Raw genomic sequence first — 26,792 nt, 5'->3', positions numbered from 1 at the left:
TTATAATTGCTGGGGAGGAGATATTTTGTTTTGCAATTAAATGTATACTCTGTAAAATTCCCTCCACGAAAGTGATCATTTATTTTTAATTTAATCAATCGACAATTCACCCCTGGGGGGGGGGGGGGCACCACGTTGTAAAACTGCGCACCGCGTAGCAACCCCCTCCATAGGTGTGGGGGGGGGGGATTGCTACGAGTGTTTTTTAATGAAAAAACGTTCAATCTTTGGGGTTTTTTTGCAACTTAAACAGTCATGCGTAAGTTCGAACAATACTCGACTTGAACCAAATAAAGAGGAACAAAAAAAATTTTTTTTGACAAATTGACCCATAGTTACTGGGGGGGAATTTTTTTTGGCAATCAAAATAATGAAACTAATACCCTGTAAAATTCCCCCCCACGAAAGTGATCATTTTTTTTTAAGTTTAATAATCGATACTTTACCCCTGGGGGGCACCACGTTCGCCCCAACATAGCTGGGGGGGGGGGAAATTAGCTACGGGTTTTTTCTTATTAATTTAATGCTATTATATACTTTTTAGCCATTTAACTCATCACTTTGATATTTTTCATTTTTTTGACCTTTCATCCCCCCACGCAGCCGTGTGACCCAAAATTAGTGGGGGGGATTCGAGCCAAAGTTTTAAATTGCATTTTTTTATTATTTTAACCGGCCACAAGCCATAAAAGAGATAAATCGTGTTTTGGGGGGTCAGCTCTTGGTCTATATGGTTTCATTTAAATTTAAAATAGCTATTTCTCACAAAGTTAGAATAGGAGTAAAAATTTACAATCAAATACTAAAATATCAGAGACTGGAAAGTACAAATGAAGTGCGTTAAATAATTTTATTTATTCTATAGAGTCCTTGAAAATAATTAGATAAGTCTTTGAAAATCCTAAGCAAAGTGGGCTCCAATTTTTACTGCATATAGTTAATCTGTTTAGCCAGGGGGAAAAAAAGATACACTACCTCTATTCTTTTCGTTTTCTGCACTACTTATAATTAAAAAAAGTTGTTATGAGAAATCTATAGTTTATTTTTTCTTTCAAACTTAAAATAGCTGTTTCTTACAAAGTTTGAACAATACAACTGTACAATCTAGTTATCAATTTCTATGTCTATCTAATTAACCTTTATAAGGCTTCAAAATGAAGAATTTTATATCCATTTTACAAAATTTTCTCTGGGGGAGAAACCCCCGGTCCCCTAAAATTGAAGATATTCTATTATCCACTTAAAATGGAGCCCTGCGTCACTCTCTTGATACCAGCTGCCTCTCTTCAGGTCAATTCAAAAAGGACAGCATGAAAACACACATTAATAAAAACGACACAAAAAAAAGTAAAGCATGGACTTAGGCATCACAGGAAACAGACAAAAACATGGGAGTGGGGAAAATAAAACTGTTGCTAAAAAAAATCCTGCCCCCCCCCCCCCCAGGAACTCAGTCCTAAATCCGCCTATAATTGGTATGCAAAAAAATTAATCAATTTCCATTTAATTCCACAGGTGGAGATCCGGTTTCGGATTCCGAAAGAATTCGGATACTGCCAACTTCCGCCGCCAGGAGTTCCTCGTTCACTTCCGCTGTCAATGATTCGCTGTCCAGGAGGCCGCATGAAGATCAATCAAGTTTCGGCCGAGCGGGATCCTCAAGCCAAACTGAAGGTGCTCGGCGAAAAAGATTCCTCTCGCAGACAGAAAACGATGACCATAGGTCAGAGGACCGAGCGTTTTACAACATGGGTTTCTCGCTGTCACCTTCTGACCTTGAACGCAGCTGGAAGCAGTGGCGATCCGGCATGAATGGATCCAACAACAACAAACTCAGGCGATCCAAAAGTGACTGTCGAATTTCAATTCACAGATATCCAATCGATAATTCATACATTGATAAGAAGTATGGCATAATGCCAACGGAATCATCTTCGCACAAAGTATGTTTTGAAAGTTTTTGTTTGTTTCAGTGTCAACAAATTCGACGTACTACGTTGTTTACGTTTTCGTTGCGTGCAAAATCTTTCAATATGTTGTCATAGCCCTCAGTTGAAATTTGATTCTTCGCTTCAAAAATTTTTTTTCTTTTTTTAGGACGTTCTTTTTTTCTCCCCATACAATTCTAAATTATTTCATATGATTTAAAAAAAATAAAGCCATTTTTCTTTTCTAATGTTTCGGCGCGAACTTTGAATCATTAAAATCATGTTTAGTGAGTTGAAAAATCTTGATTCAAATTCAGTGTAGAACAAGCTGGTTTTTTTCGTCAAAAACGCCAAAATAAATAATTAGTTCTCTTGATTTTCATATAAAGTTGACATTTATGTAATATTTAAATTAAATGTATTTCTATAAATATTTGGTGCTGATAGACGAGTCAGTAACTTATTTACAAACACAATGACAAAAGAAAGTTACAGCATAACAAACCCACATTTTTCTTAATTTATACCACAAGAGGGCTGATAACACAGACTGCATCATTGAATTTTTTTAGGGGGGGGGGGGGGCATCAGTGTAACAAGTTATTATTTTGAAGATTTAAAGGTTGTTCAAATATTGTCCCCAAAATTTTCAAATTTAATAATACATTCAAGTAAACAAACACTTCACTTTGTCTCTGATTTGGAATAATCATGGGGAAATTTCTTGTGCTTCAATTAACAATTGCAATAATATATTTTTAAAGCAAATTTTTAGACAATAAAAAGTGTGGTGTTGTCAGGGGGTGAAAAATGTTTTGGGAGGGGGCCCGGGAAATTGAATAGCACTCCCCCTCCCCACATACGATGTTTCAATTAAAAAATTTTAATTACTTTATTTTTAAATGTTTATTTTAATTTTATATGTGTATATATATATATATATATATATAGGATCCCTTCAGGCTAGTGATCTACTTCTAGGTACATAAACATTATGCACTAATGTACTTTGAATGTGGACGTAAAACATCTTTAACGTTTCAAGCCAATTAAACACTAAACCATATAATGTCACCGAGATGCTATACAATGAGCGGTTTTAATTAGGAACATTGTCATGATGATTATAACTGGAGGGAAAAGTTATTCAATAAACCCATACCTCATTTGACTTTTTATATATCATTTGAACTCTTAACTATAAAATATCATTTAATTAAGAAAATCATAGCTGTGTAAATAGATAAACTTTATTGAAGAATTCAGGACTATTTCTGTGTGAATTTCAAAGCAGTTGCTGATTTGTTTTTGCAGCCATGATACAGTTAAGACATGCCGTTTCCAGTAATATCATGGTTTTCCCAAGAGATTACCGTATGATTTCTTTCATTTTGCGTTTTTAATAAGCTGAAAAAGAAATCTATTATTTCGCAAATAGCTTCCTGGATCAAAATAACCCTTTTAGGCACGCCTACACATTTTTCGAAGAATGTTATTTACTGATTCCATCAAAGAAGAATTAATGGACGAATCGCCATATTACGTTCCCTTGAATTCAAAACTAGCAAGTTAAATGTTATAAATGTATTCTGCCACTCAGGGCCTCCAACTCTAGTATTACTTCTTTAGCGAACAAAAATATTTTTATTCAAAATATGCTCTGTGTGTTTTGTGTTCTTTTTAATTAACTATATTAAAAAATGCTATACATAAGTCAATGAAAAATAATGAATAAAATAGTTAAATAAATTCATTTGGGGGGGGGGGACACAGGCCCCCTGAGCCCCCCGTAAAATCCACTACTGGGTGTTATTTATATTGATTTTCAAAAAGCTTTTGATAAGGTACTGCATATTGCTCTTCTCAGAAAATTAGCTGGTGGGAAAATTTTATTTTGGGTTAGGAATTTGCGGATTGATGGAAGCAGGGAGTAGTTGTTAGGGGAAATCATTCGAAATCTTCCTTGTGCACATAATTATTTTTGTCTTCAAAAAGTAATACTTAAAATTGTCTTTTTGATCAATTTGATGTTCCCTTTTAACTGGAAGAACCATGTCCCCTTTTTTTTAGAGAAAACACTAGAATTATATAGTCAACTTCCTTGGAATTCATTAATTCAGTGACAGCAATTGGGGGGGGGGGGGGCAACCGCCCCTCCACTTTTTATGGTTCATTTATTTATTTTATTTTCCAATTTAAGAACCAAAATTAGAAATTATAAAAAAAAAAGCAGAAATGTCAACATTTTTAGAACATAATTATTTGTTTTACTTGGTATATCTGTTTGTGAGCAGTAACTTTTTGTTTATATGTATTCATGGTTTATATATTAGTAAATCAACTGTTTTACTTAAATAAGCCATACTTGCTCAATGAAATTAGTACCAAGTGTCTGTGACCCCTCAAAATACTTTAAGGTAAATAATGTAAGTCTAATTCATGTCTAAGTGTTTATCCGGGGAGAGTTACTGAATAGAAAATTCATCAAAATCTTAATAAAAACGTGAGTTAAGGTGATAGATTTACATCACTTATCACTCATCTGCTCTCAAAACCAGCCCTAGCAAAGTTTTGTACTTTTTTTCCTCTTTTTTTTTTGTCTGCCACTAAAAGCCTACAGTTTTAACTGCCCACCCCCAAGAGCGCCCATATAGGGGGCAAGGGTGGGGGCTCAAGCCCCCCCCCCTTAGAAATTAGAACTTCCTTGCTTTTAGTACTTTTTTTTTGCAAAAATGTAAAAATATTTCTTCTCCAGCCATTATTGAATATGTTATTTAAAATGTTCAATTTTAATGACTCTAATTTGTTCTGAAATTGGTATTCATGGGGAAAATATCATGCTAAAACATGGTTAAAATATCTGAGCCCTCCCCCCCTTACAATTTTGCATATGGGCGCCCTTGCCTCCCCTCTTACAATTTAGCATATGAGCGCCCTTGCCTCCCTCCCCCCTTTTCATCCCAATTGCTGCCTCTGCATTAAAGACAACAACTGTATCATATAGCTAAAAGGCTTCTTTTTCAGTTAACTGTTTCTTGTGCAAACAGTTAGAAGTTTAAAATATTTATTTTTATAAATTGCAGGCAATCACATATCTGAAGTCACATTGTGCTTGTAATCTGGCATGGGTTGTTTCATTTTTTACATCATTGTTTCCTGTATTGTCCTGGTTGCCAAAGTACAGATTGGAGTACTTACTGCCTGATATTATTGCAGGCTTCACCATTGCTATCTTGCATATACCCCAAGGTAAGAAATGTCTTTTAAAAAATGACTAGTGATCTTAATTCCAATCAGAAATTCCCAAGGAGGAACATATTTAAAAAATGAAGTTGTACCATATAAATATTACTCTCCAGCTTACTGGAGCTGAGCTCCTGCACTTCTTTTCAATTTTATACAAATTTTAACACTTTAGGCAAAATTCAGACTATTTATGGGATTCATGCTGTCTTCCTCCTGTGAAGTCAGTGTAGAAGATTAAGTGTTAAAAGCATGTTGTGCGTAATTTATGTGGCTAGGTTTTTTATTTATTTAGATTATTCGTAGTTGGAACCTAGCATATTTTCAACACAAACATTTTTAGCATTTGATGAAGGGGTAAGACCCCATTTGGAGTATGCTGTTCAGTTTTGGTCTCCTTATCTTAAGAAAGACATTAATGTATTGGAAAGGGTTCAAAGGCGGGCTACAAGGCTAATAAGTGGACTTTCCCACTTAGAATATGATTCCAGGCTTCGAAGGCTAAAAATGTACAGCCTTGAGCAAAGAAGAGACCGAGGGGATATGATTCAGTTGTTTAAATTTATTAAAACGAAAGATGTTACGGTGCTAAAGTTTAGCATTGAAAACAGGACAAGGGGTCATTGTTTTAAGCTATTTAAATCTCAGGCTAACATGGATATTAGGAAAAATTATTATTTTAGCAGGGTAGTGGAACCTTGGAACAGCTTACCGAAAGAGGTGGTAATGAGCAAAGGAGTAGACAGTTTTAAGAGGGCCATTGATCTTCACTGGGGATTGTAAATTGACTAGGAACCAGTCTAGCTGGGCCCAGAGCCTGTTGCTGGTCGTCACTTTTGTATTTGTATTTGTAATTTTTTATTATCGCTAAGTAGTTTTTCACAATATCTTTACATGAGTTAATCTCTTACTTTTTGCAGTTATCAACTTTATGAATTTTACTAACTAAGATTTATGTAACTTAAAAGACAAAGTATTTGGAAAATATTGGTACATCTGGCCGTTAATGAATTCCTCCAATTTTATTTTTTTTAAACAATGCCAATGCTCCTGAATTTGGATCTCTTCTGGCAAATGTGTTTTTTAAATTTTTTAAAATTGGTTTTATTCATGTCAGTGCCACGCTTTTTTTTTTAATATTTCTTTTTAATGTTTTTATGTGACAGGTTTAACTTCAGAGATAATAAAAAAGGTTGGAATTTGTTTGTTGATAAATTATGACAACAACTTTACAAAACTGCTCGTTTTCCCAACACTAAAACTATACTTATGTTTCAGGTATGGCATATGGTGTGTTAGCTTCACTTAAAGCTGAAAATGGATTGTATGTTTCATTTTTCCCTGTTCTTATTTATTTTCTTCTTGGAACATCCAGGCACATATCTATTGGTAAGTAATAAATTAGTGATTTTACTTAAACCTCCCAAAACACATAGAACTTTAGAGATAATAAGTACAAAAAGGCTTTAGGATAGGAACATTGTGTAAAAATTTCAATTAAATCCATTGACTATTCTCCAGTTTTGCGGTTATTAACATACAGACTCGACATTTCTATGTATAAGATTACATAAATACAACTTGCTGTTAAGTTTTAAAATATAGTAATTAACATGTTAAACGGAAATTTTAATTAAAAGTGACTTTATGGGCATTAAATATTTGCTTTCTGTTAAATAATTTATTTGTTTTAAATTCCTTTTTTTCTTCTGAACAATTCAGTTTCTTAGCTTTGACAAACAAATTTGTTCCAAATTTTCTTTCATGAAATTGAAAATTATTTCCCTCGGCTGCTTTGTCATGTTACACTTTCTTACCATTACATGTGTTAAAACAGTGGAACTCCAAAAACACAATGAAACAAGCTTTCAATTAGTGTTAAACATACCGAATTCTACTCACTCTGAATGAAATACACTGCTTTGCTGCAATGAGAGGTCACTGTGACCTCCCAAAAAATATTATTCTGCAAATTTTGTCTGACAATTTGGCAAATTTGGAGTCAACATGGCAAAACTGCATTTAATTTTTTCTTTTTTTAAATGCATTTAATAAACTTATTTTTTTTTTAAATGATGCCTAATGTTCTTCTCATTAGATGCAGATCTTTATGAATGTATGCTCATATTTTTATCATTTGATTGAATTCGGAATTTCGTTCGACAAATTGAAAAATCCCTCCTTCCCAAAAACCAAAGTTCGGGGGCTCCTAGAAGTACATAGATTGAGTTTTGTGGGATAATTCTTCACCCATTTCAAGTGCTGTAGTTGTAAAAAAATATAACTGGGAACCCACCTTGGGGTTTGAGAGGACTCAATGAAAGAAAAGGTGGTTTGAAACCAATTTGCATTATTTTTGAAACAAAAAAGCTTTTTTTTTTTTGAGGGGAGGAGGATTTTTGCCCAATTTCAACGCTATTCCTTCCCATTCCTCAATATGAAATACTTCCTTTTCAACAATGTTTGGAATGGTATCTTGCGAGTGTGTGATGTGATCTGTATTTGTGGCTTTGTCTTGCAGCAAATCGATTGTGGCACTTGGAATACTACCGTGCTAAGTGCAAAAGTCTTATCTGCAGCTGAATTCAAATTGAGAAATCTCCGTTTAAAGTTTTGGGCCTCTGTGTATTTGATTCGGATACAACTTTTTCAAAAAAAGTTTTTTTAAATAGGGTAACGACCTCAGTAATTGGCACTTTAAGAATTTGTCCTTAAACTTACCTCTGTTTTCATTACTTAGAAAAAAATATTCAGTTTAAATCATCACTGAAGTAAATGTACATTCAGTTAGTATATAGCCTTCTACTTTTAAAAGATTGGATATGATTTTTATTTTCGGATATTTTTGTTGGAAGTGCCAGTTACTGGTGACCTGCCAATCACTGGGGGTATTGCCCCATTTCTTGTTAGCAAATGACCATAAAACATTGTATTTAGGTGAAATATGTGACAAAGAACCACCTGGTGACCATAGTTCAATTATGATAAAAAGTGCAGATACTACTTTTATGCTGAGCACGGTAGACTAAAGGACAGTAAAGAGGCTAGTCCGAAAAATAATTCAAAGCAACCTTATCACTACTGCAATATTTGAAACAATCTTTAAAGCAGGGTTGGCAAGGTTTTGGACACTATGGTAAAAACCACGGTAAAAACCCTGGTGTTTACCGTCCTGTCCAAAACCCTTCTGTCCAAAACTGTCCGAAAGTGTCCAGAACTACATTTTTAGAGAAATTGTATTTTGTGAGAAAAAATCAAAAACAGAATAAAATGTACCAAAATAAAGTTTTATATTGAACATTTATTCAATGGGAACATACAACTTATATATGCCGCTGATTTTAATCTAGTTACAGAAGTTGAATTCTTGATTAAAATGAATGCATGCATGTATGCATGAGTTTATTTTATTTATTTATTATTATTATTATTATTATTATTTTGATAATGGTAACCAAATTTACTTATGCTTGTGCATGTGTGCAAATGAAAGCAGGGTTGGCAAGGTTTTTACCACCCGGTTCAAAACCTTTGTGTCCAAAAGTGTCCAAAACTATTTTTTGAAAAACCATATTCTGTGAGAAAACATCAAAAACAGAACAAAATGTGTAAAAATTATGTTTTTTTTTTTTTTTTTTACTATTTAATATCTTTATTTAATGTGAACATTCAAGCATAAATATATATATATAGCTTATATATACAGCAGATTTTAATCTAGTTACGTAGAAATTAAATTTTTTTTGTTTCCATAAACCAAATTTTTCAACATTTATGCATGTGTCGAAAGAAAGTGTTCAAAATATAGTGCAATAATTGACTTAAATGCAATAAATGACAATTTTTTCTAAATACAGAATGTATTATATTAAAAATATGAATTAAAAAAAGAATAGCACAAGTTTTAAAATATAATTTGTGTTTAATCATTAATTTCTTGTTCTTTAATCTATGATTTAAAAAATAATTTTCATTAAAACATCACACAAAATTTATTTACAAAAACCATTAAAAAAATGAAGCTTTTTAAAAAATATTGTACATTTAATAACATTCCTTTGAGTTATAAATGTAACTGAAATTAGTTGTCTTGGTAGCAATGTGAATTTCCTTTCATGACATATGTGATAGAGTTATTGGCATTCTATTTTAAGTAAAATATTTTTTAAATGAACATTTTGGAGAAAAGTATTATTAAATACTCAACAATTAAACCTCATTAATATTTATATTTATGCATTACAAATATTGTAGTAAATACAAATTGATTAGATTACACCCCTTTAGCTTTAGCATACTTTTGGACAGTTTAAGACAGTTTCGGACACTTTTGGACAGTTTTAGACAGTTTTGGACGGTAAAACCACCTGTCCTGTCCTAAACCAGTTTTGGGCAGTCCAAAACCCAACTTTGCTTTAAAGTGACTGACACAGTTATTTTCATGCATTACATTGAGCATCTTTGAGAATTTTTATTCCGATACAGAATCGCCGAGTTGGAAGCTTTATGAAAGTTAAATATTGTAAAGTTTAAAGTATTGCTTTTGGAAACAGAAGTCCAGTTACAGTTGATTCTGTTTAAAGATGCTCTATTTAATGACTTTCTTTATTTTAAGACGACTTTCCATGGTCCCAGATATTCTACTGTTGTTTTAGAAGCATTTTATTTAAAGACGCATTCTGCTTAAGGACAATTTTTTTGTGATGCCTTGAAAGTCGTTAGAAGTGAATAGAGAAACAAATGTATTTTTAAAATTGGAAGTTATATTTAATTTTTAAAAACTGATTTTAAAAAAAATCTTTTTTTAGGTACTTTTGCAGTTATGAGCTTGATGATGAGTAGTGCAGTGCATAATGCAAACTTTATAGCTGATAACATGAATGCCACTCATCTGAATGCAACAACTACTCCAGAGTTCAATAACTTGAGGCCTCCTACTCCATTAGAAATTGGTACAGCACTTGCAATGGGTGTAGGATTCTGGCAGGTATTATTTAAATTTATATGTTCTCAATGGGTGATTGTTGGGCAATTAATTCCACAGGTAACTGACTGACATTTTTGAAGCAAAACAATATGCATTTTATAATATTCAACGCAGAATATACATTGTAAAAACAACCTTTGCCCATGGAATATTGAATTTTTTACTAGGCTTAATACAAAAATATAATTAAATTCTCAAAATACATTTTGGACAATTAAAAAAAATTGTTAAAAGCATGGTAACTGACTGACATACTTCTTTTTAAAATGTATGTCTGTTACCATGGTTCAATAAATATTTAAAATCATCCAAAATGTATTTCAGGAATTCGACTCTACCATTTAATTCAGCTTTGAAAATATTATATTTCCGGGCAATAGATTGTTTGCACAACATATATTTTGCGTTGAAGGCTACATAATACGTATTGTTTTGCTTAACTAGTGCCTACTTTGAATTCCACCAATGCTACACAAATATTTCAAAACTTAATAGAAACTTTAAATCTGTATCAAAATCATAGTTGTATTTTTGTTCAATGGTACTTGAGAAAGATTAATTTTTTTGTTTGTATTTTGGCTATTTACTTCCTTGCACATAGTAAAAAAGGCCAAAATTAGAGTTTACAAAAAGAACGACACTGAAACTTTGTAAAATAACCTGTATATGAGTAAAGATAGATAATATTTCAGGTGCTTATCCATTGTAGGTACATCACTTTACATTATTAATCTTGGCAATTATTTTTCATTTTATTTATCTTTTTTATGTTTGCTCAATTACACAAAAACTGCCTATTTGGTGATACCATATACACAGTAGTATCCCTAGGGGTTGGCAGGAGTGGCTCTTACCAGGGGCGCAACAGCAAGAGGGGCAGCAATTATCAAAGATTATTTCAAATATATATATGTGTGTGTGTGTGTTTTTTTTAAGGTCAAATACTTTAATGGTTTTTTCATAGAGAAATTATTAAGAGTTAGCTAGGAGGAAAAAAGAAACCATCTCTAATGCTCAGAAAAATAAAAAAAAATGCATAAATGGCACATTTCCTATGTCAGTTTAATGCTTCTATCTATAGGGGAGAGTGTTATGCCTTGAGACACTTTTCATATTTTAACTTTTAACGTCAATTATTTGAATCAAATTTAAAATCTAAACATCACATTAAAATACCCAACATACTTCTATGCAATATATATATATTTTTAAATTCAGACAGTTTGAAAATAAAATGTAGCCAGCCATTTTTAAAGTAAAAGTTCCGAGCTGTCCCAATGTACAATATCCTGTTTTACCTTGAGACACATCCTGTTTTGCTATAAGAAAGCCATCAAGATTCAGGAAACAGCCACTTGAACTTGAACCAATTTTGCACCGGGGGGGGGGGGGGGGGGAATTTCATGGTAGTGAATTAAATTATGAATATTTAATAATGAATTATGAATTATTATCTAACATTAAATGCGTTTAAAAAACTACTTAAGATTAGAACATTGTTCCATGTTCCTAAACATATCTTAATTATGAAACCATGCATATGTTGTACCCTGGAACATATCTTAAGGTACAATATGTTTGGCTGTCCCAAGGTACAATCACCACATGGTTTAAGAAAAACCAAAGTGGTGGTCAATCTAGATACACTATCATTATTTTCTCATAAGCAAATTATTTAAAGTACTTCTCTTTTATAACAAAATAAAATTCAATTGATTAAATTTACAAATACAAAGACAGAAAATGAAATAAAAATGAGGAAAATATTTACTTTTGAGTCATGAAATTTTCTTTCTCTCATAAAATGGTCCATTTTACTCATTTGATGCTGATTTTTACTGTGGCACTATTTAATGGTGAAGGTTACTACTAGAGATTACAAAAACATGGCTGCTAAAAATAGATTTTTAGAAATTAGCCGTGCCCCAAGGTACAACACTCTCCCTTACTGCAGTGGCATATCTGGTAGGGGTGAGAGACAACTTTCCACTTCGGATGATCCCTCCTTTTAGGGAAGAGGGCGCATTTTAACTCTCAACAAGAAAAGAAATATTTAAAAACCTTTTAGAAATAAGACAAATATGTACAGTACATTATCTATTACAATTCAAAAGAGGAGGAAACTCCTCCCACAAGCATTATCAAAGGTCTTCTAAAACTTTTTAAAGCGTCAACTTCAAAAAAATTTTGAGCGTCTACCCCAGCCCTCTTCCTTATCAACAGCATTAAATTGCTTTAAATTATGGCTCCAATTTTGAAAATTTCCAAGGACCCCCCCCCCCCCCAAATAACCCTCCCTGTCAAAGATTGGCTAAAATTAGGTTTTTGGAGCTCCAACTTCAATAAACTTCAGGAGATGGGCTTGAATCTCTGTTACCCTAACCTCACCAAAAATTGTCTAAAACTGCATTCTTCAATCTAGAATTTTATTAATTTTCTGAAAGAGAAACCCATTGACCCTCTATTTCTGAGTAAATGTTCAACTTACCATAATGTTCATACACTAGACTCCTCTTAGGGTTACTATTCAAAAAAATTCCTCCCTTGCCACTTGGTCCTTTTGATTGTGATCATTTTGGTAATTACTCTTTCATTTTGAGATGTGGAGTCAACTCATCTTGGAGTACCTATGATCCTGATTTAGTGAAATATTAATCTACCCCTGTTGATGTTTAATTGTAATTGAATGATGATCTCCATCAAAAGAACTAAAGCTGAGGGCTATTGTTATCTATTATAATGCACCAGGGTCGTAACCAGAAAATAATTTCAGGGAGGGTTTAAAAACTTTCATGCGAAGCTTTGCACTATTTATGCTAATGTTCAAGTCTTCGGGTTATCTATCATGAAAGCGTTTTATGCAATTAATATACATATGAAAGACATTTGAGTTTTGGAACAATATTTTTTGGAAATTTTTAAGCATAAACAAGCATTTAAATGTCAAAGCGAACTTTTCGGAAGGAGTTGGAGGCTTTGAACCCTAAGAACCCCCTCCCCTTGTATACGGCCCTGTAATGCACCAAATCTAAATGTTAATATTGAACTTTAAAACACCAAGCCTTGCAATGAAAGCAAGTTCAGCTGCTCCCTTCAGTTGTCGGACAAGTTTTATTACTTGTTTGACACTGTTTCACTTAAGTATTCATGTTCTGTTTTTTGGAAGAAAAGAAAAAGTTGCACATAATGTTTTTTGCTTAATGTACAGAAATATTTTAATGCTAACAAGTTTAGTAAAAGATGTCAAAAACAAATTATTAATGCATATTTTATAAAAAAAGTGTTTTAATATCATTTGTTTGGTACTGCTTATTATTATGCATTGCATTGAAAGCTACAGTTAGTGCTGTTATTTTTTATAGCTTTTTATGGGAGTGTTTCGTTTGGGTTCCTTGACTGTTGTGCTGTCTGATTTACTAGTTTCTGGTTTCACTACTGGAGCTGCATTTCATGTTGCTACTACTCAACTGAAAGATTTACTTGGTGTGCACATTGGAAGTTACACTGGAGCCTTAAAGCTTGTATATGTAATAATTTGCACATATTTTTTTGTCCTTTTAATGACATTTCATTCAACTCATTTTTATTTTGTTTCATAAAATTCATTTGTATGATATGCGCTATCTTAATTTTAAAAAATTATTTTATATCTGCAATATATTGTAGTACTGTCATATATTGTCGTATCATTAATACCATGATAAATATGTTTATACTTCAACCCATCCAACTTAACAAAAAATGTATAGATGTTGTTTACATTGACTTTCCAAAAGCTTTCGATGAAGTACCGCATTCTGCTTTGCTAAACAAACTGGCTTGTATTGGAATAGGAGGGAAAACTCAAAGTTGGGTTGAAAAAATAAATAGCAGCTGTTAGGAGAAATTTTTCTTGATAGTCTGACATATTAAGTGGAGTTCCAAACAAGGTTCAGTTTTAGGTCATTGTTGTTTATTTTCATTACTTATGAGTTTATTGGAAAGGAATCAAAGGAAGATTATGAGATTAGTAATAGACTTTCTAATTTAGATTATGATTCCAGGCTTAGAATGCAAGGAGAGTAAGAGGGGCATAATCCAGTTATGCAAACTTATTAAAATGTGGGACTTCTATGAGTTAAATTTCTGCACAGATGGCAAAACCAGGTATCATTGTTTTAAGCTTTTCAAATCCCTAGCTAATTTTGATATCAGGAAAAAATACTGATTCAACAGGGTTGCAGGTGTTTGGAGTAGTTTACCTGAAGCAACTGTTACTTGCAATGAGGCGAATAGTTTCAAGACGTCTCTTGATCTTTATTGGGGATTAATAAATTGACTAGTCCCAGCCTAGCCAGAGCCTGTTGCTGGTCGTCACTTTTGTATTTGTATATTGTTTAAAATAGTGAAGTTTCAAAATACCAAGTTTTTCTGAATATGCAGATTCTGAGCATCTCGAACCTTACTAAACTTGGTAACTTTACTTGGGCAACAGCCCATAACTGAAGCTATTTTGAACCGGCCTGCACAAATGCTTGGGTTTATCAATAGATCTATTTCAAACAAATCTAAAGAAGTTCTTCTGCCCTTATATAGAAGTTTGGTAAGACCCCATTTGGAGTATGCTGTTCAGTTTTGGTTTCCTTATCTTAAGAAAGATATTAATGTATTGGAAAGGGTTCAAAGGTGGGCTACAAGGCTAATAAATGGACTTTCCCGCTTATAGATTATGATTCCAGGCTTAGAAGGCTAAAAATGTACAGTCTTGAGCAAAGAAGAGACTGAGGGGACATGATTCAGTTGTTTAAATTTATTAAAATGAAAGATGTTACGGGGCTGAAGTTTAGCACTAAAAACAGGACAAGGAGTCATTGTTTTAAGCTATTTAAATCTCAGGCTAACATGGATATTAGGAAAAATTATTATTTTAGCAGGGTAGTGGAACCTTGGAACAGCTTACCGAAAGAGGTGGTAATGAGCAAAGGAGTAGATAGTTTTAAGAGGGCCATTGATCTTCACTGGGGATTGTAAATTGACTAGGACCAGTCTAGCTGGGCCCAGAGCCTGTTGCTGGTCGTCACTTTTGTATTTGTATATTAACTAAAAGTGGCAATAATAGTGCAAACTGTGAGGACCCACAGGGCATCAGTATTCACTTTTTTAGTGTTCATTTGGAATGAAATATGAAAAAGTTGGGATTTTTGAGTGCTCTTTCAAAGTTTAGTTTCGAGAAATGTTTTTGAAAATTTTGCTCCGCTTGTAAGTTAAACGTCCATTTTTGAATCTTTTCTCTGCACTGAATTTCTCAAATCATATGCGAGTGTTTTCGGTATTTGTAAAGAAATCTTTTAAAACACAAACTTTAAAAGAAATATTTTGAAAAAAAACTAATTTTTCAAAATTAAAAAAAAAAAAAAAACTGCTTTAAAATTAGGAACCATTTGCTAGTTTTCCAATTTTCTGAATCCTGAATGAAATATTCTGTACCATACTTATTAACTTTTAATAAGCCAAATTCTATTTAATACAATTCAGCAGCTTTCTGGAGACTATTATGTACTTTTCTTTTTTTTAAAAAAAGGAAGTTTACATTTTAAGATATGGGAAGATCAAGTGTGCTTGATTACTACTTTTAATGCTTTTTTTTAATGAATTACATTGAAAAATACTTCAAGTTTTTTAAATTTTATTTACCTTATTTTTGTTGATATTTTACAAAAGCTTCATTCTATGCAGGAGCAAATATTTTGTGTTGTATTGTCACTTTAAACTATTTTTTCTCATTTTCCTTTAGATGCTGAGAGATATATTTAAACAGTTGCCACATTCTAATGCTGCTTCTCTGATTATTTCATTTATTGCTTTATTTGTTTTAATTTTATTCAAAGAACAAATTGATGGAAGGCTCAAAGGAAGACTCAAAATGCCTATACCTATTGATCTCATTGTTGTAAGTTCCTTATCTTCATATATAAAAATCTTCTGTGTGGACGTTTGTCACCATAAAGCTTTTAAACGGCTGGACCGATTTTAATCAAATTTTTTATGTGTAATTAAGTTGTGGCAAACATGGTTTTGAAGCGCCATGGATCGAATCCGAAACGTTTTTCTTAATTAATTTTAACATTGGATGGTTATATCTCCCAAATGATTAATATTTATTTTAACCTATTGTTGAGCGAGAACTGAAATAAATATTTAACCTGTTGCCAAAGGATAATAAGAAAGCCAGCTCTGCTTTTTGTAATGAAATTTCCTACTGTGATGTGTCAGTTGAGAACAGATAAAACGTAGAGTGAGAGAATGAAGCCTTCATTTCTCTTGAAAACAAGGATTTTAGATCCCTGATCTACTTTAAAGTCAAGTACTGGAAGGTTCACGCAAAACGTGTGTTCTGTCGTCATAGTTGAACCATGTGACCGGATCGGTGCTTTGGGTTTTCCTAACCAAATGATCAGAAAGTACCGTACCTAGCAACATTTGTTTCTCGGCTGAAATCCATCTGAGTTTTGGCACCAATGTCAAGAATACTTTAAGGATTATCTAACTAATCAGTACATTATTTAAAAGAATAGATGATGGAATTTAAAGACAAAACAAATTTTATTTTCTACCAGATAAAATACAACTGGGTAGTTCTGTACCCAAAAGATCAGTGCAGTGGAAGATCTTTATCTTTGGTGGAAAGAACAAATTAGGCAATGTATGAAGTTTTAAAAGTTTTTGTTCAAAAGATCGGACTGCTAATCAGGCGGAGTTGGCTTTGCTCACTGATCGGCTGGATTACAGTAACGTGGTGGCTTGGCGAGTTTGGCTATAAACAATAGAGTTGCGTGATCATTTGTTTACATTTTAAAGCTACTGTTAATGTAATTTATTGCATTTTCTGTTTATTTGGCAAAATATTTCAAATTGCAAAGAATTTTCGTTTTTAAAGAGTTTTTAGTCATTTTAGTTGAAGAATGTGTTTATTTTCCATCAGGAGGAGGGGTGGGATGAGTGATTTTCGCTTATTCAGAGAACTGAACATTTTTTAAAACGATATCCTTTTGATTGTTTTATTCTTTTTCATATGGGAAATGTTGCAGCGGGATTTCGTGTTTGTTCTAAAGGGTGTCCCAAAATTAACGCAAGATTTGAATGGTTGGCAACCCTGAAAAAAGAACAATTTGACAGCTGAGAGTTTAGGGTAATCAAAAATGGAGCGTTATACGATACAATAACGCGCTTTCATTATTGAACAATTGTTTCAAAAATAATGAAAGTTGAGACTGGTCAAGCAGTTACTGTTATTGGCGCTCGGTATCGCAACACGGTAATGCACGGGTGGTTGTGGGCTTGTTGACATAGACCTTTGAATTCAAATAACCCCATAAGAAGAAATTTAAAAATGTTAAATCACACGATCTAGGGTGCCAATTCTGATCACCGAAATGAGAGAGTACGCGACTAGGAAATGCCTTATGCAGTAATTGAAATGTTTCACTCTCTCTAGCTGTATGGTACAATAATACCCCATTTTTACTAACCCTAAACTCTCAACTGTCAAATTGTTCTTTTTTCATGGCTGCCAACAATTTATGGAAAAAATGGTGGCAAATTCAAATCTTGCGTTAATTTTGGGACACCCTTTACATGGGTAGTTAGTTTTTTACTTTTAATATTTGAAGATGCTTTTTATCCTTCGAGTATGGCTGAGGGAACATACCATCAAGTACGGGAGAAAAAATAGTTAATAAAACAACTGCTCTGTGGGCATTAGATAAATCAGGTTGTCATAAATACAGTGAAACCTCAATAAGTAGTCGACCGGTTAAGTGGTCACTCCGTTTAAGTGGTCGTTTCTTTTTGGTCTCGACAAGGTCTCATTCACAGTAATGTAAAATGACCCTCCTTTACTGGTCACCAAATTTAATTTTACCTGCTTAACTAGTCACTCAAAAGTTGTTTTCTAAAATTCCCTTTCCTTATCGGATCTTAGAAAATAGTGTCGGACTTAGTTGAAAGGCTGTTTGATATTCATTTTTCCTTGAAATCTCGATCCTCGGTTCTGGTCATTCAAAGCGTAATTCTTGCTGTGACTCTGCCAAGTGTCGAGAATATGAATCTAATTCCTTCCAGCAAGACAGACAAAATCTAATACCTGGAGAAAGTTAGTCAGTATTTAACATCCATTCACAAGAAACATCAAACACAAAATTTAAAGCTTGACGTATGTTAGAAGAGATAAGTTCTTTTCCCTAAGCAACAACTTCATCAGTCAACATTGAAGGATTGTATTAATGTACCGTAACTACATTAAAATAAGCTGTTGTTATTAAGTAATGTATAAGTAAGAGAAAACAAAACAAAGTAACTGTCATTAGTATTTTTCCCCCTTTTTAAAATTTCCACTAATTTATAGACATTTATTGCATAAGCTATTGTTTTCTCACAGAATTCTACTGCTATTCATGAATATTTGTAAGGCTTTTTTTTTCTTCCTTAATTTCTATTCCACATAAGTGGTCACTCCGCATAAGTGGTCAAAAATTTTTGGTCCCTTGAGTGACGACTTAACGAGGTTTTACTGTATATGCATTCTGACACCAAACAGCTTAAAACATTTTCTTTTTACTAATTTTTTCCAACAAAACGGTTCAAACACTTCAAAGTTCATTGAAATTTTTTAACATTTCAATTTACAAAGTTTGAACAGAACAACATCTGTCGGGTCCTCTAGTCTAAAATAAAAATTTAGTGAGTAAGATTCAATCAGTGGTTTAGAAAAACTATTTTTTCTTGCACCAAACTACAACTGTTTTATTACAAATGTAGTTAAAAACAGCTGCATATTTTTTTTCTTAATATAGTGACTACAAACTACTGGGGCGGATCCAAACAGAATTCTCGGAGGGGGCTATTTGAAAAAATATGATGCTTTGGAAATTTTTGAATATTACAAATATTAATGTAGCCCACCTTTTACCAGAGCATTTTTTAAGGAATTTTTACTAGGCGACACAATTTTAACATGAAGGCTGTAACCGTCCAAATAATTTTCCTCTTTTCGTAACAAACAAGTGCATATATCGTCGCCTCAAAGTGGTATTCCTGTAATCAGCACTGTTTGTTCTGAAGCGACTGTATAGGACTTCTGAATGAAGAGGAAGCCGATATGAACCAACTGTAAGTTTTTTTTCATAAACTCGAAGTAATGGGGACTCGGGGGCTTCTCTCCCAGAAACTTTTTGAAATTTGTAATCTTAAAAACACATTTTAGACAATCTTTGTAAATGTTGGGGGAGAAGAGATTTGGTGGTGCTCCCCTGCCTATTTTTCGAAATTGTAGCTCTAAGAATGCAGTTTTATACGATCTTTGATGGTGTTAGAGGGAAGAAAGATTTGAGGGAAGGGCTCATTAGAGGTAATTTTTCTGATTTGTAATCTTAGAAATTCATTTTAACTGTCTTTCGTACTATTAAGGACTCGGGTGCGACTCCATCCGCCCGCCCATTTTTCTAAATTGAACCTTTAAAAACGCAAACTTTATCTCCAATAATATTAAGAAGAGGGAGGTCCGGCAGATTTTTTTTTTTTTTTTTTTTTTGCAATTGTAGAGCTAAAAACGCTGTTTAATATGATCTTTTCTTGAAGATACGTGGAGGAGAGATTCAAGGGCTCACACCAAGAAATTTTTCTAAATTACAATTACGGTCTTAAAGATTCATTCTAATTATCTTTGGTAATATTAGGGGAGAAGAGGGTTGGAGCACTCCCTCGGAAATTGTTAGAAATTGTAGCTTTTCAAAGGTTTTAGACGATTTTTGGTGATGTTAAGAAAAGGAGAGATTAAAAGGCCCATCCCAGGAAATTTTTTCTAATTTATAGACTTTAAAACGCATTTTAGACTATCTTTGGTAAGGTTAGGATTTGAAGAGTTTCGGAGGTCACTTAAAACAAAAAAAAATTGATTCGATTTTTTTCAGTTTAAGCTAGGAAAGAGGGTTTTAAAAAACTACTTGAAACTTCCTCAGCGTGAGTTCATGACTCCTCGGCATTGTTTTTATATTCATGTTGGACTTCGAGGAATAACAAGGATTTTTTTAATATTTAGCTCTAAAAAAGGTTTTTAATTATTTCTGAAACTTTGTCATGGTGACAATGGCCCCTCTCTCATTGTTTTCCTTATTGTTATATTTTGTATGCATTATAAGAGAATTTTTTTGCATTTTTGCTCAAAAAAGGGGATTTTAACTATTCTTGAAATTTTCTCGGAGGGGGCCATGGCCCCCATGGCCCCCTCCCTGGATCTGCCCATGACAAACTACTTTTGAAATGTAGTCGCTACTTTTCAAAAAGTAAATATATAAAAACATTCACAGTAACACTGTTTGAGGATTGGACTAAAAAACTCAAAAAATTTGTTTAGATTAATAAATGAACTCATTTTGACATGGAGTATTACTAAGAATTATACTTTTTTTCTTTTTTTTTCTTTGTCATTTCAAGCCATTTTTTATGATTTTCATGTATATTTGCTGCAAGAAAGTATTAAAAAGTTGAAAGAATTCAACGTTTAAACTTTTAATCCTCTCTTGAAAGCAAATATTAAATTCAAGAAGTGCAACCCTGCTACCAACATTTAAATAGAAGCAGTCATAATTTGATTTAAATTGTACATCAACATTCATATACATAATATTGATTAGATGATGAAAAGCATCTTTTAAACAGAAGAGAAAAATTTAAATTTCATTATAGGAATTAATTTTATAAGAATTTACATTTTGTAGGAACTAATAAATTAATTTTGAGTTTCATGCCAGGAGTTCAGACCTGGACGCCATCCCTTTTCTTATGCCACTTATGAAATGAAATAGAAACCTTTTTTCAATCCTACCAAATAATCTCAAAAACTTACAAATATTTAATACTTGACTTTTTTATTATGTTAATATATCAACACTTAATCACTAAAAAAAAGGAAAATAAAGAAATATGAAAAATATCCCAAACAGTACTAGTATTCATTATTAAATATTGATAAATTAGCTATCCAAAATATAAAACGTAACTAAGAATGCTTAACCTACTTCAATGTGCAATTTAAAATTATATGCAGAGGACATTAATACTGAAAGCTTTTTGCTCAACAGGCAAAGTTTGCATAAAAAGGAAAAAAACCTTTTCTATAACACTGTAATATGTATTTGTAAGTCGGCCAGGACAGTTCAAGATCATCCTCTTCTGTTACATTTGTAGTTCTTCCACTTACCCTGGGTGAAGGGACTCTTGAACAACGTCGGCAATGATCAGGCTGATTGTTTAGCCAGGGAGGCAGCCGACGATGTCAACTTCTCAAATACAACATTCCTTTCTCTTCCCAAATCAGCACTACTTTCCTGCTTATGTAGACAGCTATTAGAGGACAGGAATTACCGCTAGACAAATAGTGATAGACCACAGAGTATTCAAATTTTTCCCGTCAGTCCGTCTGACTCCAAAAGTTAAGGACCGATTTTAAACAGTTTTCCTCTCGGAACATGGTCCCTTTCCCTCTTACCTATACAGGTTCTCACTTGATGATTCATTGGCTCACTCATACGGAGAGATAGGCGCATCAGAGCATTTCCTAATCGATTGTTCAGTAACAACTTCCCACCATATAAGGAAAAATCCTCTCGGAACTGACAGCCAAAACATTCTCACAGCCTTATCTCACCTTCATTCCCATTCACTGATTAACTTTCTTTTCCCCCTTCTCTTGAAAGAGGGATACTTGTTCCAATGAACACAGTTTTTATTTATTTATTTATTTATTTTTCATTTATTTATGTATTATTTTTATTCAGTTCTTCACATTAATTTTACTCAATTCATTATTTTACATATCTATCTTCTATTTTAAGTAATTGTCATCTTACTGTTCTGTTTCTACCTGTTGTATTACTATAATTGTGTAACCCTGAATAATTGTTCTGTATCTGTATTTTATAATTTGTTGGTTGAGTGTTGTGAAATTATGTAATTCTTCATCTGTATGGATACTAGAAACTTGCCTATGATTGTATTTTGACTTATGCACCTCCTCCATGTAACATGTTGCATTATTTAACGTATAAAATCCCTCTAGTTCAAAAGCAAGCAAATACAAATAACTTTGTAATCACACCTGGCATAAAAACAGAGATTAGTTCCAAAAGAATGACGTGGAACAGAGCAGACTCCCCGACGGAATGGATTACAAGTTTGTTTTTGGCATTGTTGCCAGTCATCTCACTAGTTCATTCACAAGTAGGTGTTTTAAAAATGTAAAGAAAAAAAATACACACACACACTAAGATGGCAATTTTGACAGCGCTAATAATGCATAACAACAACTAGGCTTCATTACACATTAATATCACCCTGTTAGGTATGTTCTCGATTTCGGGCTTTTGGCCAAAATGTGTCATTTCTTATGGGGTCGGGGTCAAGCTGTCCCTGTAGCCCCAGTTATCTAAAACTGGTAACCTGCACTGCTGAGACGAAAATGGAAGCTGCCAGAAAATGGAAACGTGCTACTATTTTGGCAGTTATCTCTTATTCTTTTCCTTTTAAGCTGCACTCTATTCAATGCAAACATTGGCAAAATATGGAAAATTACGATGCAAACAAACTAATGGTGTCAAACAGAACGTATGGCTTGAAAATGATATGTCAGGGGTCAGCTTGTATTTTTATTAGTCTTATATCTTAGTTCATCTGCTGATGTACTTACATAACATTTGCACCAGTCAGATTCGGTTGAACCTTGTTTTTCTTGTTTTTTAACTTTTAAATAATAAAGTAGTTTCCGAAAAATTGCAACTAACACACTTCTCACTACTCTACTTTAATATTCGCCCACTTTCTTCCCTTTAAAAAAAATTAAAAGTTCAATGTTTAAATAGTAAATATTTCAGTATTGCTGTTATTTATTTATAGATTGAATACTTACAAAAAAAAATTTCCTGTATTTAAAATTATTTTTTTATTTTTTGAATTGTGTGAAATTTTTTTCTTGTTAAGAGACATTGCTGAATAATGCATGATTTTTCTTTTTGAATTGTTAAGGTTGTTCTTGCTACCACAGCTTCATATTTTGGAAATTTTTATGAAAAATATGATGTTTCTGTTATAAAAGATATTCCCATTGGGTGAGTTTTTTTTTTTTTTTTTTAATTTCTTTCTCAATCTCACAGTATGTTACGTATACCCTAACTAATAATAAAATTTAATTTTTAGGATACCACCTCCAACAACGCCTAGAGTTCAAATTCTCCCGAGTTTTATTATGGATAGCTTTGCTATTGCGATTGTGGCTTTTGTCATATCATTGTCTATGGCGAAACTGTTAGCCAAAAAACACAAATATTTTATTCGTCCAAATCAGGTATTAAGTTTTCTTTTAAATTCTTGTTGACTTTTCTTTTGCTGTGCTACTCTTTGAATTTTAAAATAAATTAAGCACAGTAATAATAAAAGGAATATATTAATTTCAGTTTTATCAAGTTTCTGCTATTATATTTTGCATTTTTTAAACCTAAGTAGGGACTTTTACAATCAAGCCTGTACAAGGCCTGAAATTCAGCATTTGGAAATCTAGCTGGATTCGAAAATTAATATTTCTATTAGTTTTATTGTTGTTAAAGAAGTCAGCAATTTTTATGCTGAAAAAAAAAAGTTTTTACTAGAGGCATAAGTTTGACTTTTCTTATAAATGATAATAAACATTCCTTGTAGAAGATAAAAATTCCTGAAGTTTAGAGAAAAATATTTGAAATTTTACCATGTTCTTTGAGAATTAAGTTTTGAAAAAAAAAAATTTAAGTGGAAATGTTTCAAAAATGAGTACAGTAAACTATAATGGTTTTAAATGAGAATAGTAATAAGTATACAATTTTCATACTACTGTATGGAACGGTTTAGTTTTTGTGATCACGATTTTTTAAACAGGCTGATTTTGTTTCCAAGATTAGGATTCGTGAAAACTTTTGTTTTTAAGGGAATTTTGTTGGTTTGAGGAAAAAGTATTTATTCATTTGGGAATTCGGGAGAAGGTATCAAAATTGAAGAGAATCCAAAAAGAATCGGAAGAGTTAGTGGCTATGCATTATATAAAACATCAGGAGGTAAATTTTACTTTATTCTTCTGTATAGAAGGAGCAAACATTGTACAAAATTATTTAGAATTCCTTAAATTATTGTTTAAAATTGACTATTGGTGCTTTCAATAAAATTTATTTTTATACATTATAAGTTACTTTTTGTTTCTTTATTACTTAGGAACTGATTGCTTTAGGTTGTGCAAATGTTTTTTCATCATTTTTTGCTTGCTACCCTTGCTCTGCTTCATTATCTAGAAGTTTGGTTCAAGAACGTGCAGGTGGTAAAACACAGGTAGTAAATGAAAAGAATAGTCTAAGCTTGTAATTTCGTTGTTTATTTGCTCTCATTTGATGATGAAATTTGTTTAAGTGGTATGATTATTTTTAGCTATGCTATGTGTATTTTATTCATATTTTAGAATATGAACATAAGCTAAAAATTAAATCTTTTTATGTCTTTTCAAGAATTCTTGTAGTAGTTTTCTTTCCATTTTATTTACATATTTTCCAGCAAATTAAATTACTCTTACTTAAAAAATACTCATAGTATTTCTTCGTCTTGTAAATTATCACTGTACACTCCATTAAGAGTTAGACTAATTCTAGAGAAAAATTATGTTTAGAAACATTTCTCTGTTTTATATATCAGAAGTTCTTCCTTTGTTAGTTTCACTATATAACCCTTTGATTGCTGTGGGCGCTTTTGTGCATCCAGTGTTACAAAATGCAACATCAGAATATGCATTGGCATAGGCACCCATATGCAAAATTGTAAGGGGGTGGGGCTCAGATATTTTAACCATGGTTCAGCAGGATATTTTCCCCATGGAAACTGATTTCGGGACAGATTAGAATCATTAAAGTTTGACATTTTTGATTACCTATTAATGGCTGTTGAAGAAATATATTCACATTTTTGCAAAGGAAAAAAGTACTAAAAGAAAGGAAGTTCCAATTTCTAGGGGGGGGGGGGCTCAAGCCCCCACTTGCCTCCCTATAAGGGCGCCCTTGTGCGTTGGTACTTGTTTTGAAATGTAAAGCTCTTCTCAAAACAAGTACCATTGCATAAGTACCATACCATAAGAATTTTGTTTCATTTCTTATTATTCTTACTTCTTAAAAAACACTTTTGTTTAAATATAGAGTATTTTTGTTATTTACTTGTTATTCATTCCATTTCTCAATTTTCAATGTCCAAAAGCATTCATTATAACTATCATTTATGCTGTCTTACATTTTTACCATTAGAGAATAACCAATATATGAGTGTTGAAGGTACCCAATCTCTAATGTCAAAAATAGCAAGTTCATAGGGAAGTTATTAAAACTTTTGGATTTTAATTTCTAGTTATCCATACTATTTAACCATAACTTATTATCTAGCAATTTTTATTGGGAGAAATAGTACGGGAAGTTGGAAAACTGATTCAAATTGCAAATGTGTAAAAACATCACATTTGTAAAATAAAAAAATACAAAATTTGACATGGGAGGTTGAATCCCTGAGCTCCATCAATATATTAAAAATAAAAATGCTTGGATGCATTTTGGAATGACTAAGTTTTAGCAATTGGATAGTGTACTCCAAAGGTCGCCAACAGCCAAGGTGGCCATTGTCAGTTTGGTCCCCTCTCCCCCATAAAACTTGGCAAACTTAATATTATTCTGATTCCAAGCCAGGCCCCTAATGTCTGACATGGCCTCTCGTTGGCTCTGTGCACAGTTGACTCGCATTTAACGCAGGTTTATTTTTCAGGGATTTGATTATATGGGATTCATAATTTGATTTATTTATTTATTTATTTTTTTTAAACAAATGCAGCATTATGAATGGATATTAGTTTCAAAATTTGATCTATATAATGTAAAACGAATGATGTGAAATGATCTATATAATGTAAAAACCTCTATAATGCAAAAGCTCTGGTCCCAAGGTGTGATTTATAACGGTCTTCTATTGTATCATTAAATTAAGGTAAAAGGAAGTCATGCGATGCACACATCAGCTCGTTTTACTATTTGTATAATGTTTATTTGTTTTTGAGGATGATTATTTATTTATTACTGTGCACAGTTAATAGGCCCTAAATGTGATTCCTTTTGGAGTGGTGGGAGCTAGTCAGGCTGTAGTTACAGCCTTGACTCCCATGGATTAAATCAAGGAGTTTCAAATGGATTGAGCAAAATATATTGATGTCGCCTGCAATTTATGTATTTATTTTCTTTTTTATTCCATGTCAAACCTCTTGGTTGAAATGAATGGAATGCATAGAATGAACATCTCAATAGAAAGCAAATAGCTTTTTGAAAATACCAGTTACAATACAGTTGCTGAGTGTTCTATGTTACTTTTTTGAAACATAAGCGTGAACTTTTCTTCATGCTAAAGGAATTATTCTAGTTAATAACTTTCTTAAATAGTTTTAAAGTTTATCATTGAAGATTTTTGCCTGAATTTATTTGAAATTTGCCTATTACGAGAGTTTTTATTCAAAATACTATGTCTGCTTAATATGATGAGAATAAAATATATTTTCCTATTTC

At 32.5% G+C, this 26,792-nt stretch overlaps 1 protein-coding gene across 2 annotated transcripts in view; it reads left to right on the top strand.

Annotated features, from left to right (window-relative positions):
* The window catches only part of LOC129224334 (sulfate transporter-like), a 98,810-nt gene that overhangs the window by 47,472 nt on the left and 24,546 nt on the right, over positions 1–26,792 (top strand). For both annotated transcript variants that reach the window (XM_054858777.1, XM_054858784.1), the window contains 9 exons: positions 1,516–1,943; positions 5,012–5,177; positions 6,450–6,560; positions 9,980–10,158; positions 13,521–13,685; positions 15,932–16,087; positions 23,215–23,297; positions 23,386–23,533; positions 24,427–24,540. In XM_054858777.1, the coding sequence (XP_054714752.1) occupies positions 1,516–1,943; positions 5,012–5,177; positions 6,450–6,560; positions 9,980–10,158; positions 13,521–13,685; positions 15,932–16,087; positions 23,215–23,297; positions 23,386–23,533; positions 24,427–24,540 (1,550 nt within the window). The remainder of the gene's footprint in view (positions 1–1,515; positions 1,944–5,011; positions 5,178–6,449; positions 6,561–9,979; positions 10,159–13,520; positions 13,686–15,931; positions 16,088–23,214; positions 23,298–23,385; positions 23,534–24,426; positions 24,541–26,792) is intronic.

Source organism: Uloborus diversus, chromosome 1, assembly GCF_026930045.1.
Source record: "Uloborus diversus isolate 005 chromosome 1, Udiv.v.3.1, whole genome shotgun sequence".
In the NCBI taxonomy this organism is placed as follows: domain Eukaryota; kingdom Metazoa; phylum Arthropoda; class Arachnida; order Araneae; family Uloboridae; genus Uloborus; species Uloborus diversus.
The sequence above is the reverse complement of the archived record's forward strand: the minus strand, read 5'-3'. Positions and strand labels throughout refer to the sequence as shown.